At 52.9% G+C, this 16,126-nt stretch overlaps 2 protein-coding genes across 2 annotated transcripts; both read right to left on the bottom strand.

Annotated features, from left to right (window-relative positions):
* Window positions 1-44: 44 nt before the first annotated feature.
* Window positions 45-11,129, bottom strand: TGME49_306080 (ATP-dependent DNA helicase, RecQ family protein). The gene is made up of 12 exons (XM_002370339.2): window positions 8,449-11,129; window positions 7,603-7,693; window positions 7,026-7,186; window positions 6,536-6,688; window positions 6,195-6,314; window positions 5,550-5,828; window positions 4,677-4,801; window positions 3,791-4,226; window positions 2,775-2,926; window positions 2,402-2,470; window positions 2,074-2,151; window positions 45-1,464 (listed from the first exon to the last, which is right to left on the bottom strand). The coding sequence occupies exons 1-12, from the start codon at window positions 10,360-10,362 to the stop codon at window positions 162-164; spliced, it is 4,881 nt and encodes a 1,626-aa protein (XP_002370380.1). The 5' UTR covers window positions 10,363-11,129; the 3' UTR covers window positions 45-161.
* A 1,011-nt stretch (window positions 11,130-12,140) lies between these two features.
* TGME49_306070 (hypothetical protein) lies at window positions 12,141-16,126 on the bottom strand. Its single transcript, XM_018782469.1, has 4 exons — window positions 15,321-16,126; window positions 14,396-14,567; window positions 13,209-13,350; window positions 12,141-12,637 (listed from the first exon to the last, which is right to left on the bottom strand). The coding sequence occupies exons 1-4, from the start codon at window positions 15,520-15,522 to the stop codon at window positions 12,590-12,592; spliced, it is 564 nt and encodes a 187-aa protein (XP_018636159.1). The 5' UTR covers window positions 15,523-16,126; the 3' UTR covers window positions 12,141-12,589.

The following is a 16,126-nucleotide window of genomic DNA, read 5'->3' as shown; positions in this document are numbered from 1 at the left end:
CTGTCTGTCTCTATCGAATCAGATGGTGAACAAGAGTTTTATTCGTGGGTTTGTTCCATAGACTCACCGCCAGACAAAGGGGTGCCAGCGGATCCGGTATTCTTCTGACACGACTGAGGAAAACCAGCGCGCTCTACCGACAGTTCCCTACATGCATGTTTTCAAGCTCTTCGGAGCCAGCTTGTGGGAAGTTTGCGTGTGACCCCATTTCGTTTCATGGCATCAATTTGTGCCTGGCGAATGGCTTCAGCCACTTCCGCCTTGCTGTCTTCGGGTTCCTTCTCTTTTGCTCTATGCGTCCAAACAGCTCCCGGCTGTTCGGCTAGAGGTGAGAGCACGATTCGCTCCTCTCCCACACCTATTCTTTCTCTATCTTCATCTCCTTCCGGTCTGGCATGTTCCTGCACATGCGTCGCTTCTTCGCTTCCGACAGCCAGCTTCTTCGGCCTCACGAAAGACGACAAAGTCGTTTGCCTTCGTTTCTTCTGGTGCAGCTGCAGGCCGAATGCTCCGTTCTGCCCCCCTGGCCCAGAGAGTGGTGGACTCTTACAAGAAGGAGAAGGGGGCGACCCCGGCTTCGATTCGAAGCCTGGCCACTCGTCTGGAATGACCTTTCCTCCTTTCTCAAGATCAAGTGAACCAAAGGAGGCCACTGGAGGCGCGTTTCTACTGAAACTTCCTTCGACTTCAACTGCTTCGTCTTGCTCTGAGGTGTCAGCCTCCGTCAGCGGCGCGTCCGCTGACAAGGCCTTCCAAATCATCGCCGCCGTGGAGGGAGGGCGACAGGAAGGCGAAGAAGAGTGGAGAGAAGAAGATGTTGAATTTATGTGATTCCCCTCGTTCTCTCTCTGGCTGTCTCCCTTCCCTTCCTGATCTCCCCCTGCCCCGTCGGCTCTTCGCCCCTCTCGAAGAAGCTGCTGCAAAGACACTGGCCGCTTCGCAGAAGCCGAGCCCGATCGGAGAGCATTTCCCATCTCTTCGAACCTGCCGCATTCCCCTGTCGCAAGGGAGGACGGACTCCTTTCGCTGGAGTCCAGAGGAAGACCAAGAAGATTGTCTAGGTCTCCGCCTAAGTCCGGGTCCTCCCCCCTCGACGCCGCAGAATGCGCATCGGAAGGCGCATGGCCCGCGCCGATGTTTGTGGAGTCCTTCTCAGAGACCTCAGGAACGACAACAAACCTCTGTTTCTTCCTCAGAGGCAGCGACGGCTCTCGTCTGTACTTCGAGGCGCCGGAAAGGTGAGGGCCGACGCCTTCGGAACTCCCCGTGCACAAGCACGACAAAGAACTGTCTAGCTCTTCCGAGTTCTTCACCGAAGTCTCTTCGTCCGGCGACCGGCTCAAAGAAACGTTCAACGACGAGATCTTCGGGGACTGCTGACGGGGCGCGGAGGAAGGCCGCAAGAAATTGGGCACTATCAGAGGCTTAGGTCCCCTGAGAGGTGTATGTGCTGCTTCGCCGGGTCTGTCCAGAGAAAGCGAAAAAGGAAACAGAATCTGCGTCAGCGAAGGAGAGACCGAGCGTCGAACGCTGCCGTCTTCTTCCGGAAACTCCGGAGCTGGTCAAAAAGATGAACTGAAAGAGAAAACACGCGGGGATAGGCTCGAAGACCGATGCCTGTGTCTCACGAATCCACGGCATTCCAGAATTCAACAAAACCTTTCTTTGAATCGAGAGGGAAACCGCGCGCTCACATACACACACACCCGAAGTATGTGGCATTCGTCTCAGGAGGACCTTTCACCCGCAGCATGCGGCGGGACCTCCGGGAGGCCTTCACATGCAGTCTGGCACGGTTACCACGGAAGGCGAGAACAGAAAGACACACAGCGGGGCTTTCTCTGTAGAACTGGAAACACCACGAAGAGTAGACAGACGCTTCGAATCGCATGCAGAAGGGAGCAGCGAACCACAAGTGTGGAAGAACAGCGCATGCCCCCTTGTCTCCGCGTCCCGCTCAAGGCTGAACCGAGGGTGCGAAAGTCCCGACAAAAGAAGAGAGACGATCTGGCACACCTCCTCACGCGAAAGAGTCAATTCCGGGTGATTCCTTTTCGGTCCTTCTTTCCTCACCTAAGAACGACGTAGGATGCGAACCGTCCCTTCTTGCTGACGACGGTCTCGACAAGCCAGCGATCCTTCACCATGTGCCTAACACGGAAGGAGAGAGAGAACAGAGATGAGCATCGACAAGAAGAGAAGCTGTGGCAGCTTCGTAAGTCGCACAGCCCCGCAGCGCTGCGTGGGAACCCCAAACGGAGATAAAAAAGAGAAAACGCAGATCGACATGGAGAGAAAAAAAATGACGACCAAACAGAGAGAGAAAAGAGGGACAGAGATAGAGCAACACGCCTATCCCCGCGACCGGAAGTCCAGGACTCCACTTCTTCCTCTGCTTTACCTAATCAGCGTCTCGATATCGCCTGTGGCAATGCCTTTCATGCAGCCGAGGTGCTCGTTGTGTCTCATTCTGCAAAGACAGCAGACAATCAGAGTCCACAAACTTTATTGCTTTCTCGGCAGCTCAGCACCATCACCCGTGCTTCTCTTCCGTTTTCGCGTCTTCAAAGCTTTTCACCTGCGCCGCCCCTCTCCTGTCCGTTTTTTCTCCCATGTCCCCATCTCTTCTTGTCCTTCTTCTCTCTGTCGTTTTCCCTGGCCGCGCCTCTCCGGACGATGTGCCAGGCCGTCGCGGTGTCCATTGATCGGTCTTGCCTCGACCTCGGCCCTGTCCTTCCTATGTCTCTGATTCGGTCCGTTGTCTGCCTCCTCACTTGTCCTGAAGCGGCTGCTGGCGCACTGCGCCTCTCGCCGCGTCGCAGAGCTGCTTGCGCGTCAACCCGGAGCCGTATCCCGTGCCGCAGGTCCTCTCTTGAGCGAGCAGAAGCAGGACGAGTTTCTGGGCGTAGACGGTCACATCGTGGTACTGGGGAAAAACGCAACAGACGAAACAGAAACAAAGGCAAAGGCCTACGCACGGAGCGACATAAATACAAGGAACTTGAGAAGCATTACTCACTTTTACACGAGCGACAAAAAGACGTCACAAGTGTAAATTAGATTTACAGAATATCAAACCTAATTCTGATTCGCTGCGTAAAATGATGCAAAGTTGAGAACTGTGGGTAGGTTTCAATGCCCTTTCGCGCGACGGATCTTTCCTCTGTCTTCTCTGCACGGCCAGGAGCATGTTTCTGGGGAGAAAGCTGTTCCCCAAAAGGCGGCAGACCCAAAAGCAAACGAACTGCGAAAACCAGTGGCGAGGCCGGACGAGTCCACCGCAACTAAAGGGTGGAAGGAGTCCCGCGATCTTGAAGAGACCACGCGGAAATCTTCTTTAGCACTGTGGGGGACAAGCTCTCTGAAGCCTCGTGGCGCCCAAAGACGCGCGGGCTGTATACTCCCCTGTAGACTACGGCCTGACGATAGTGCTGACAAGCCTCTTTTTCCACGATGGTTTTCATAGCGTCCCTCTCTTGAGTTGTGTTTTGCATGCATGGCCGAGGAATCCTGGACTGGCTTTTCTCGTGGTGCTTCCGGTCCCGTGTAGTTACGGGTGATGCATGTGTGGAGACTGCCCTCCACGGTGCGTCCTCTATTGTTGCACAAGTCCCCTTTGTCGTGTCTCTTGGAGCGGTCTTCGCGGCTCCATGTAAATGTTCTTACCCTCACGTTGTGGGACTGAGGCATTGCTCTAAACATTCATCTTCCGGTAGCACGCAACAGCGGGCTGGCTGTCTTCTGGCACCATCCCCGAGAGCACAAAACTGCATTGTCTTGCGTCGCGTACCTGGACAGTCAAGTGCGTTTTCTTCCAGCAGTTGTCGCAGCTGCGTGCGCAGATTTTCCCTTTTCTCATCCAGCTGTTTTCCGCCTTCGCTCTCGTCTGCAACCCGTCTGCTTCTTCGTCGTCTTCTCCGGCTCCTGACCTGTCTCCTGGTCCACTCCCGCTCTGTTCGCCTCCACAGCCAGTCGGCGCAGTCTCGCAGAGTTCTTCGTCAAACGCATGCAACAGCAGCTGCCGCCTGCACTCGACCGACGCCTCGCAAAAGTGAACCATCTTCTCCAGACGGCCCAGCCTGCCCTTCTCTCCACGTTCACCCCCCGAGCCCCGCTTGGGTCGCACCAGCAGCTTCGAGACTCGCTGCACGTCTCCCGGCGAGTAAAACAAAATGCATCGCGAGGCATACCCGTCGCGGCCAGCGCGACCGATTTCTTGGTAATATCTGAGAAGCAAATCTCATGCCACAGAGTTCCAGACCATGAGAAAGGAAGCGCGCCTTCAGATCACGTGGTACAGACTAAGGAGCTTGACGCGAATAAACGGGGTGGAAGTATCCCTGGTGAAACTCAAGGCATGCGTTTGTAGAAGGGGAAAGCTAAACTGGAGAAAAGAGGACAACTTCCTTCGTAGGAGCCGGGAGTTCCCAGGCATGCGGTTTCACGACGCCACGGAAGATCCGCCGCACGAACGAGCGCTGTGGACAATGCCAGAGACACCCACAGACGAGAGTGACCCACACATGAATCGGATCATGCACGCGTCGTCGCTGGCTCGTCTCCGTCTTGTTCCTTCGCGTACCTCCTTCGTCCCAGTCATTCTTCTAAAGTAAATCGAGAAACGCAAGCAAGGGTAGTCCCCAAACCGACTCGTCGCGTGCATCCACGAGTCTCACCTTTCCAAGGATGGAGGCATGGAGTGGTGAAAGACGAAACGCACGTCGGGGCGGTCGACGCCAAGGCCGAAGGCGACAGTGGAGACAATCACTGCGATGTCTCCTGCCATCCACGCAGCTTGAGTCTGCAGAAGCCGAGACATCAGAGAGAGAGACTCAATTTCGCAAGAAAAGTGCAAACCATAGGAAAAGCAAGAAGAGCTTCCTGAACACCCGCCGGGGGGGGTGGGGCAGCGGGATTTGGTAGGCTATAGGGGCCAGGCTGGCGGGCGCAGAGAAGTGTATCGAGATGAAGGCGACGATTATCTGCATCGCAGCCTCGGAGAAACTTTGTGCGTTCAATCCGAAGACTCTTTTGCTGTGTAGAAAGACGGTTGAGCCATGTCGTTTATCCAAGAAGGGAAAACGATCTTTATAACTTTTTACAGTTGAAAAGGTCAAACATTTTGAAGAATGGTTTTAGCATATTTTCACTTTTTACAAATTCAGGCACATGGTGCACGCAAATAGGTCTTCTTCCTCAGACCCTCTTTCTCCAACTGCAGATGTTGACCGCTAAAAATGCATGCGGTCTGAAGGAAAGCGAACCAGGAGAACGAGAGGAGTCCACACGGGTGCGAGGAGTCAAGTCGGCACAAACCGTGCAGGGGCTAACTGTGTCCATCTGTGCATCTAAGTTGCTGCGCGGCCATTCACGTTTGATAAGACGTTCCCGCTCCCCACTAGCGACGCATTTTCTTTTAAACGTAGCTTCCTTCTCTCCGTTCGAATGCTCTCAAACATCTCGAAGCCGAGCGATCTACAGGTACATAAATACATCTTGGCGGACTGGGCCAGAGAGACAGCAGACGGGAAAAGTCGCTTTCGACCCACTTCTTGCCGTCTCCGAGAAGCCATCTTGGCATGATACGGAGCCGCACGAATATCCAGAGAGATGAGGTGCGATGCCACCACTTCGCAGTCTTTGATGGAGAGACAGTAGATGATTCCTGCCTCGTTTCTCAGAGCCGGCGAAGAGAGCAGACGGTGGATGTCGTAGATGGTCTGACGAGACTTCTCGCGGACTTCCAGGAACAAGTTTGGCCGGTTAATCGACATGCGGAAGTCGACCGACTTCGGGATTCGCAGAATGCGCTTGACCTCCGAAAATACCTGGGAGAGTTCCACAGCCGAGTCGCGCAGACAGCACAGTCCGATAGAAAAAGCAGTTTAGCAACCGGACCAGAAAAACGAAGCCAGCAGAACCGACAGAGTACACACGAGGAAGAACGAGACAGCGCTCGAATCACCTTGTCGTGAAGATGTAGGTACAAGCTCATTGCTGTCGAGAACGGAGAGTCGACCACCCTCGTCGTAGCTGCATCATAGCTGACTCTGTGTGTCGCCCTCACCTCCACTTTCTCCCACACTCTACACCTTCCCCCTCCCCTCCTACTCTTTTCTCTTCGCTCCATTTGCTTCCTTGTGTTCGCCCGTTCCCCCTCTCTGTCTCTCTCAGGCGGCTGTTCTCAAACGCACATCGGGAGAGGCGGAGGCAGTCAGAGCCAGCAGCGGGACGTCTGGAAACGTCTTCTTCAATCTCCCCAGAGAAAGGTAGTCGGCGCGGAAGTCTTCCCCCCACTGGCAGACGCAGTGGGCCTGAAATCGGCAGCAACGTCCACAGGCGCACGGATGCACGCTCTGGTCTCGCGTCGAGTTCTTGACGAAAACGAAGAAATGCTTTGTTCTCGCTTGTGTGAACTCCACGCGTTACCAGGCACCTTTCCAGGTTTCCAGACGCGCAGAAGGAACCAACGGGCTTCTTCGCTTCCTTCTCCTCCTGAGTTTGTGTCCGCCCTTCCCCCGGTTTACTCGATTACCTCGTCGACCACCAAGAGACTCAGCAAGCCTCGAGCGTGGACGCTTCGCAGGACAGTCGTTAAGGCCTCCGAGCGGGCGAGGAACTCCGGCGTCGCCATGAGGACGCGAAGCGAAAACGACGGCTGACTGAGTTCGTCGTAGAGGGCGAGGAGCTGCGAGAAGAATCAGAACAGACGAACAAAAGCGACCGAAAGGTAGGAAGGAGTCTTTTGAGGCATGCGGCCGACCAGCAAGACACGACAGGACTTGGAGCAGACGAACCCAGACTTTGAAGATTTGAACGAGTCACCTAACTCGCAGTGCATATTCAAAGCGTCTTTCAAGTTCCCTTTATCTATTTAGATCGCTGCGCATGTAGGATCAGACCAAAAGAGTTCACGAATGGTACTACGAAATAGGAGATCGTGATCCCCGGAAATAAGTATCGGGAGGAGGCGAAAGACAAGACTGCATGCAGCAAACAAGACAGGAAGACATAGAGACTCTCACGTCGCCTTTGGAAATTTCGCCGTCGATCTTCGCTGCCTCGACTCCAAGGTTCTTCAGCGAACGGAGTTGGTCGCCCATCAAAGCGAGGAGCGGAGAAATGACGAGCGTCAGGCCTCCCAGAGCATAGGCGGGAAGCTGGTAACACAGGCTTTTCCCGCCCCCTGCAGCGTGATGAGACAACAGAGAAGAGAGAACCTTTGGTCGGAGAAAAACGCGACGCACGCAGCGGCACCCGAAAGAGGACACTACATGGTCGTAGAGACCACTCTCACGTCTTCTGCAGACCATTTCAATTTCTTGTGGATACCCATGCGCTGTCTCCTAGAGCCCAATATGCTGTTTTGTGAAGAGGGGCTCTTTGTCTGCTTCGTTGCCTGCTTGTGGGAGGGCGCAAGGCGGAGAGGAAAGAAGACTAAGGCGAGAAAGAAAGAGACAACCGCGTCGAAAAGGTAGAACAACAAACACCAGGATCTAGAGGACCCATCTCGCTTCTCTGCACGCGTGAGAGTTAGGATCTAGTGAAATTGAGGATTCGCCTCTCTGCTTCCGTGGTATCTTTTTCAAATCTAAAACCGACCTGTCGGCATGACCAGGAAGCAATCCCGGCCGCTCATGACAGCGTTGATTGCCCCCAGCTGCAAGCCCCTGAAGTCCGTGTATCCAAACACCTGGAGGAAAACGAAGAGCAAGAAACCGGCCGGCAAGCGAGACTAGGAAGCAGGCATGGAACGCAAAGCGACGTAGACCTGTATAACTCAAATCGAATAGAAGAAACAGCACAGCGCCTAGGAAAATGAGTCCAGTTATGAGATGCAGACAAGCAAGTTCTCTACTGTGCTGTTGACCACCACCCCACTGAACTGCTTAAGTCAGCCAGACGCGGCGGTACGGACAGCGAATGTACGCGGCGAAGAGTGGAAGTAAGAAGAGTAGAGATGGAGCCGGAGGATAGGCCGCTGGAAGAGAAAGAGAAAAGCACTCGAGAATGCAAAGGCAAAAGACAAGCAGCTCCAGTGAGAACATTTCACGGAAACGACGCCGACACGCAGGAGCTACAAGGAGAATCAGAGAGAAAAAGGCGAATTCAACATCGGTCAAACGGTGGAAGAAAGTGACACTGGCGAAGCAGCCAAGAAACGCCTTCCTTGGCAGGCAGGCACACGGGAACACTGGGACATCTCTCGCCTGCCTTGTTTCTTCCCCGCTCTGTGACGTTGCCCTCAGTCCTAGTTTTGCGTCTTCTCTGTCTCATGTTGCTGTCATCTCGTCTCGCTGTTTACTTATTCGCGACGTCCGGCACACAAGTTATCGTCTGACTGCAGGTGGTCGGTGGTGCTGGATACCACTGCCCTTAGTGCACCTCGCATGACGGTCACGAAGAGCACACGCAAGTTCTATTGCGCGAAGCTCTTGAAAAGGTTACCTCCTTGTTGATGCGGTCGACACGAGCAGAGAAGGGGAAGTCTTTCGCAAACCACCTCCGAAGGTGAGCTGGGAGGTCTCGCACGAGTTCTTCCGCACTCGCCCCACAAACGAGCGTAGTCCTTCTTCTGTCCTCGAGGTCCCTCCCCTGTTGTTCTTCCCGGGCAGCGCCCCGACCAAAGATCTTCTGCATGCGCTGAAAAGCGACATGAAACGGGTCCGCTTCTCCCTCGCCGCCGCCGCCAGTCTCTGCGCGCGGAGACGCCGGAGTGGGAGAAGCTGAGGGAGCTTTTCTTCGCCTTGCGGTTGCCCAGCTCGCAATGCTTTCGTCTTCGTCGACGTCGACCTCAGAAAGGAGAGCTTGTGACTCATCATCTCGGCTTCGGCGAAGGGGCGGCTTCTTCGAGGAACGAGGCGTCGGGCCTTTGGATTTGGACCCATTGGGTTGTCGACGGGAGAGAGGAAGGTCCTCCTGGGAAAACAGAGGCACTGCCTCTTGGCAGGTCTCGTGTTTCTCGCTCCAGAAGGCCGGAGGGGGAACGAGGCTGCAGTCGAGGTCGTCATCGAGCTCTGCAGTGTCAGGGATAACTTCGTTGATGGCTTCGTCCCCGCTGCTCACGGTCACGGTCCCGGGAAGCCCGAGAGATACAGGCGGCGCATCCGCCAGAGACGAGAGTAGAGAAGAGGCACCTCCACTCTCGACGTCCATGCATGCAGAGTTCAGAGCATCTCTCCGAGAAGACCCGTTCGCCGCCGAGGCGGTCGCCTGGCCTCTTGTCTCTGCGTTTCTCCCGCTGGCTTTCTTCCTCTCGAGGGACCGGTTCGGAGACGTCAGCACCGCAAAAAGGTCCTCCATTTCGTCGTTGCTGGGTTCGAGAATCAGCGACCGAGAAGGCGGCAGAGAGGCGCACGACTGCGATCTGTCGTCTCGGCTGTCCGGCTTGGGAGGGGCATGCGTCTGCGGAGCGACGGCCTTCTTCGAGGTCCACAAGTCCTGGCTGCGAGAGATCAGACTGCAGAATTCCGTCAGACACTCTGGCTGCGCCTGACCTGTGAGGGGCCAGAAATCAAAAACGGCGTTCATGGCATTCACCAGCGACTGGTGGTGGTTGTGGGGAAACGCGAGAGACGCACTTAGATACCCAGGTCCGCCCCCCCGCTCCTCCTGGCTCCCGATCACCTGAGAGAGAAGGCCATTGCATGCAGCAAGCAGCTCCTCGACTGCATGGGCTCCCGCAGTCGCCAGTGCTTGGTCTTTTTCCGAGGACGGTGGGTCTTCTTTCGGGGAGTTTTTAGGGTAGACCTGCGAGTCAGCGTCTGTGGAAAAAGGAAGGAGAGGCAGAGACGACAGCCCCCCGAGCGACTGGGCTGTCGACTCCGTTTGGTGCCCCTCGTCTCCCTCTGACAGGCCAGGAGCGTGGAGGCGCCGCTCCTTCTCGCTTTTCTCGAGAAACTCTCCTTCGCGGGCAAATGTCCCTTCTCGGCCCTCGTCCGTGGGATGGGCAGAAGACGAAGAGAGAGAAGAAGGGAGGGAAGAAGGTAGAGAGGCAGCAGAAGAGCAACATGAGACGCCGGGAGACGAATCCACTGGAGACGGCGACGTCGCCATGGAAGCAGGAGACAGAGACTCCCCGGCAGGTTTCCGGACCTGGACGTCGGGCCTCCCCCACCCCGAGAGGGAACAAGAAGAGGGAACACTTGCACCCGAAACGGAGGAAGCAGACACAGGAGACGAAGAAAACGAACGTAAAGAGGAGCGAGGAGATGAAGACAACCGCGAAGGGGGGGGATACGCCGCGCGCGCTGTCAGCGGTCTGCAGAGGGGACGGGAAGGCCACGAAGAAGACGGACGAGGGGAGAGAAAGGCCCTGGCCTCTCCCCTCACATCTTCAATGTCGTCCTCTTCGTCACTCATTTCCGCACCAGCAAAAAGGAGGAACTACACTTTGTTTTCTTTCAAACTGGTCGCTACGCTGACGAGACCGCGACCCGAAATAAGAAGGCGGGAACGAAACGGAGTCCGTGACACCTACACGTCAGCGCCTGTACGCGTTTTTCCTCATTGTGCAAAGAACGTCTGCTCTCGACCGTTTAGCCGCTATCCGAGAGCGGGCAGAAACAACGAAAGAAGGAAAGAACGCGAGTGGGTTCCAGTGTGGACGGCGTAGAAAGGAAGAGCGGGCAAGGCTGTTTCCCCCCCGAGATGACATTTTGCCTCGTTCGTCCCGCCTCACAGAGAAGTGTCTGTGCTTCAGCTCAAGACACCCAAACTACCATGTGGACATTTCAGTCTCAGCAACTCTTCGAACAGGTGAGGGCAAGCTCAGGCATTGGAGACGTTACGATGAAAGCGATGCAACAGAATCTGGCGACTGGCCAGCAGCTGAAGGCGTGAGAAAGTCGCTAATTGGAAAGCAGGCGTGCCTTGAACGCAGTAGTGAAGATGCAGGGACAGACAGAAACGTTGGTAAAGAAAGGAAAAGAACAGGTACGCGGATGAGGTAGACTACAGCTTCTAAACATGGCAATTGTCGAGGGGACGTAGCAGACCAGGGGGTTCGTTGTAGGACACGCGCTGAAGACATGCCAGCCTCGCAGTTGGCAATGGCGCGGTTGCACACTCGCAATCCGGAAAAAGGTAGCCACGAGATGCTGACTGTCCTGGTGAATTGAGACAACGGCATCCCGCTAGGAAGTGAGACGAGGAGACAAGAAACTCAATAATTTTTTTCCCAATGACACACGACAAACAAACCCACAAAGAGCCGACAGGGCGCTGAGCGGTAGGGGGTCGATAACGCTTTTGGGGGGGAGTCTCCAATATTTTCTGCATGCGGCGAATGGATACTGAAATTAAACTTTGTTGTTTGCAAGACCGACGCGTTTCCCGTGAATCTGCGGGAATTCTCTAGTAGAACTGTGACAGTAAGTAGAAGGCACCAGGCGTCTACACGATCAATCGGCTGAATTCCCGTGCCGAATCACTCCCTGAAGAAAAACGGCAAGGCGCCTTCAGACGAAAAGGCTACAGCTGCACACTCAATTCTTGTTTTCCCGTAACGACGGCAACGACCGTTTATGTACACATGTTGAATTGAAGTTGTCCAATCATGGCAAAATATCCGAACTGGCGTATTAGAAACACGGGTCGACGATAGGCTGTCAGGCACCGTGCGGTCATGAGGAATGTAGGAAGGCATTGTGTGTGGCGCTCAGTATAGTGATAACGTTCAAAGTCAACCCAATAGTAGTTCCTGCTACGTCTTTTCTTTTCGGATTGCTTCAATCTTTCAAAAATGTGTATCACCCATGGGTGGGAGGCTGTAGACTAACGATGTACAGTAACCCCGAGAAAACGTGACTGCAGTAGTTGGGATCTTTGCTGACACAGCTGCCCAGTGAGTGGAGATTGTCATCAGGAAGCGAAATTTAAGGGTTTCTGAGAGATTAACTCAGCCCCGATCACCTTGTTAGGCATAAAATGAGAAAGCAAAGACTCAGAACGTGCGTAAGGCAGACGTAGTCAGCGTGCACCGGCAGGGGCGTCCCTAGACCCTTGTACAGAAACGAAAGTACGCTGTCACCTTCAGTGGGACACAGAAAAAAGACGTAAACGTCTCGAGGGATTTACGGCATTTGCGTGTGGCCTGTTCGTAGTCTCGGAACAGACGCACTGTTGCTCGTGTCAGAACGGTCATTGTCATGATGGTGACTGGGAGTCCAGTACAGTTCTGCAGCCAGCAGTAAAAGATGTGAGTACACCTGAGATGGAAGACTAGCAGCATCAAGTCGATCACCAAGCCAGGAAGGGTTACATTCGTATCTTGAGTACCACGACAGCGTGTGATTCGCTCGGCTGCAAACGTTTCCCAGGAACCTGCGTCGATTCACATATACAAAAAAAACTCTTTGACTGTGGGACTACATATGCACACATGCCACAAGTACAAGAAACGAGTACCTGAACGAGGGCCGACATGGTCGCTTGGTGTTTTGCACGCCGAGATAGTCATTTCAGGAAGGCGGATCGACGCGCCTAAAATATCTGCAGCACAACAAGCGATGACTGGGATACAACGACCACACTGCTATCGCAAGCTTCTTCCTTGAACTGGCGCGGAAGGGGGGCGCTCCGTAACCGTCTAAGCAACGGCAACGGGATCCGCAGGGCGCTTTCTGCTGGTTTTCGCCTGCAAACAAAAGAGAGCAAGTAGGCGACTTCCCTACCGTTCGAACGGTCGGTGATAACCCAATGTGCGGTGTATCGTTTTGGGTAGTTCAGTGTTTTCTGGGGAGCTAGACGCACCTTTCCCTGAGTGTGTTACGACCGTGAGGCAAACGAGTGCTTGAATGTGTTGCACAGAACGCTAATACATCCCAGTGACCACTCCTTAGAAGCTCCTCCAAGGCCGCCAGAATGCGACAAATGGATCTACGAGGCGAATAGCAGGAATGAAATCAAAATTACCACAGTCCTCAAGTCCCACGATTCTGGTACTTCTGAACGCCCATGGTACATGGAGGTTGGGCGGGTGAAGCACCAGAATGAGCAGCATACACAGGAGATGCAGCTTGAATGTTCTACAGGATCAGACAGCAGCAACTGCATGCGGAATGTGCAGCAGGTAAGTAGTCAACATATTAGGCCTGATTCTCGCTAATTCCGGGAGAGAAGAGGATGCAGTGGGGGCGTCTACATAATCGGTGCTATTCGAAATTTGTGGCGTGCTAGAGCTGTCCGCCTTGGATTTTCTGCCTTACTCTTCTTGCCTCTACCTCAGCGACTTGGACCTTCCGTCTCCATGTTTTTACTTGCTGTTGCAGATCGTACTCGGCTGCTTTATTGGCAACGTAATCAAGTACTAGCGGTACCTTCATTGTGGCACGCGATTGGATGTGCAGCCTTCGAAGAACAGTTCCACAAAACGCACAGCGCTGTGCCAAATTCCACGTGTAACACGGTGGTCTGATAGACTTGTCCCGTTCTCTTCATTCTTGGGATCAGTAGTAACCCCAGTTCCATTGACTTCTTCGGGAGATGTGACCGTATGGAATCTTGTGCAGGTGCTAAAATTCTGTCTTATGTATTTGGTCTATTATCTTTACAGCTCTTAATCTAGTGTTCACTCTACCAGTCTTAACAGGTGAATTAGTTGCGATCCTATTAGTTTTATATGTAAATACATAATTCCACGGGTGCATGTTCTCACGTAACGGTGCACTATATCAACGTCTATTCTGGTTCTTTGGACATTCATCAGTGTATACTCTAATCTTCCCTGCTTTCGGTGTAGTATCTCAAACTCTACGTATTCGGGTCGAGCTGACTTCGCTGGCAATCGGTTGTAATTATATTCTGGCTTCTCTAGTATGGGCACATCACATGATTACTGTCGATCTAGAAGTACATACACGAGCGTCCTTCTCAGTCATGACAGTTGTGGTTACTATTCCTGCATGTGCTAAGATCTTTCATTGGATAGGTACCTATATGGCTAGTCATCACACTTCACGGACGGTAGATCAATGGACAGCTTGGTTTTGTTCCTCTTTCTACTCTAGGAGGTACATCAGGTGTAGTTATGGGGAATGCAGGTATAGATTTGGCACTACATCAGAGATATAATATTGTTGCGCATTTGCACTTTGTACTCAGCTCCTGCACAATATCCCAAACAGACACATGTACCAAGGGAGATGATTTAGGGATACAAAGGGCAAGGTAATGGAGCAGCTTTGACAACTCGGTAGTAAACGAAGAGTTAGAATGAAGCATGCATATCCTTAATAACAAGCGAATGATTCGGTAGAAACAGTCTGGCACGAGGCTGCCATTATACAGAACCATGGGTTTGAGTGGCGTTTCGGGGGCGGTAGTCGCGGGAATTAGGGAGGCGTCTAGTGAGAAAGCCTCGAGACAATGTGACCGCTGTAGTCTCGTGTATCACCTTTTGTTATTGTTTCTCGAAGCATCCTTTTCCTTCACTGCCTTCTGTACGTCCCACTTGGCTTTTCGTAGCAGAGCTTTCCTCTCCTCGATTTGCGTTGTGAGTCGTTTCGCCTCTTCTCCACATGCTAGCAGAGCTTGTTTCATTTGCACTTGGCTCTGGAGTGTTTTTGCTGGCAACAACACACGGACAACCGAAAAGTGGAACATTTTAACGCGCTTCTCAGCTACAGGAACTTCATGAACCGGCAAAGAAGGGACAAAAGCACCTGATACAGTGTCGGAGTTCCGCCTTCGGCGTTTCTGTCTTTGGTCTTCGAGACAACATGCACTTGGTCGGTATGTCTGAAAACATGTTGATGAGCTTGTCCACATCAATTCACTTTGTCCTTTCAATGCTAGAGGCAGGACAATGTGTTTTTGGACGCAACGTTCGACAAGTGTAACAGACATGGATACAGAAGCCGGGAGCAGGAGCCGGACAACGGCGAGAAAATACAGTGTGAGTGAGCTGGCGTATGATTCTCGAAGGGTTGATTTTAGTCACATGTGTCGGAAAAGTGTTTTGAGGTGCAGAAATTTTGATGAAACGTGACGGACATGTCCTCATAGCACTTTCGTTTTGTATGACTTTTCCGTAGAGCGGTGACAGCTGATACAACCGTTTCGCTGGAAAATATAATAGTGCGTTGCCGCACACTACAAAAACAGTCATTCGCGTAGCCTGAAGATAGTGTGGAGCTTAACCGCAACAAGCCGTGTTGCTTTCATTCCTCAACGACGCATCTGTTCGAATTTGCGTAGACTCCGTCCGTTATCCGTTTACTTCGGCGTTACGGGCATACGCATAACTCTTTGTTCGTCTACTGTGTGTTTGTACAGTTTGGTTGCTGGGATGAGAGACTTTCCATTTTTGCCATACTCACCGCAGATGCTTTTCTGTCGGAGAACTTCTCGGTTTGCTTCTTCAATTTTAGCAGCAAATTGCTCGTTCTCAATCTGCAGCTGGTGAAAGTCGATATAGTGCAAGTCATCTCCCGAGTTGAACCGGTTCCGCAGACGCCTCGCTGGGGCTTTTGCCTGCTGCCGTAACTGGTGCGTGCGAAGCTTTAGCTTAGTTATCTGCATGTCTTTTCGGACCAACTTGTCCTCCAGCCATTTGAGCAGCTTCTCTGCCACTGTAGCCCCCGACCACCGATTTTCCCCGTTGACTACTACGTCCCGACGAAATTCCAGAGCATCTCTTCGAATCTGGAGGACAGACGAATAGCACTTGTGTTTTCGATCTTTCGGGGCAAAGGACAAGACGGTAATGAAACGCGGTCTTGAACCTGTGAGACTTTTGCCATGTTCGAACTGCTGATCTCAAGGTGGATTTACCTCTGCAATCTCCAGTTCTCTCTCTTCAATTAGGGCCTGCAGTTGTGACAGGGGACAGGATGATCGTCCACAGGTAGAGTCATTGTGTCGTCGCAATTTTGATACAGGGAGCAACACGCAAAAAAAGGTTCCGAGAAGCCGTTGTCGTCTCTCCGTTGTTTCCCCCCATCTTTTCTTTATTCTTTTTGTTTCGTCTTTTTTCGCAGTTGTTCGGGAGGTTGGCCGCATTGAAGAAAAATCAAGTGTGGTGTTAGGAAAGTCAGTTTGCCCTGTGTGTTGACATATTCCGCTTGATCATTGAGGTCAAAAGCTAGAAACACATGAACAAAACACCTTTCTGCGTGAACTCCAC

This window comes from Toxoplasma gondii, chromosome IX (genome assembly GCF_000006565.2).
Source record: "Toxoplasma gondii ME49 chromosome IX, whole genome shotgun sequence".
Lineage (NCBI taxonomy): Eukaryota > Apicomplexa > Conoidasida > Eucoccidiorida > Sarcocystidae > Toxoplasma > Toxoplasma gondii.
This window is presented reverse-complemented; position numbering and strand designations above follow the sequence as displayed.

Bases quoted from the DNA above. Each gene is read 5' to 3' on its own strand.
- TGME49_306080 (XM_002370339.2), bottom strand. From the start codon at position 10,362: ATGAGTGACGAAGAGGACGACATTGAAGATGTGAGGGGAGAGGCCAGG. The intron at 6,689-7,025 runs GTGAGAGTCTCT...TTCTTCTCGCAG, and splicing joins GCGAAATTTCCAAAGGCGAC to CTCCTCGCCCTCTACGACGA. The intron at 1,465-2,073 runs GTGAGGAAAGAA...TTCTCTGGACAG, and splicing joins GCATCCTACGTCGTTCTTAG to ACCCGGCGAAGCAGCACATA.
- TGME49_306070 (XM_018782469.1), bottom strand. From the start codon at position 15,522: ATGCAGATAACTAAGCTAAAGCTTCGCACGCACCAGTTACGGCAGCAG. The intron at 14,568-15,320 runs GTGAGTATGGCA...TGTTGTTGCCAG, and splicing joins CCGACAGAAAAGCATCTGCG to CAAAAACACTCCAGAGCCAA. The intron at 13,351-14,395 runs GTGATACACGAG...TGTTCTTCGAAG, and splicing joins TCGAGAAACAATAACAAAAG to GCTGCACATCCAATCGCGTG.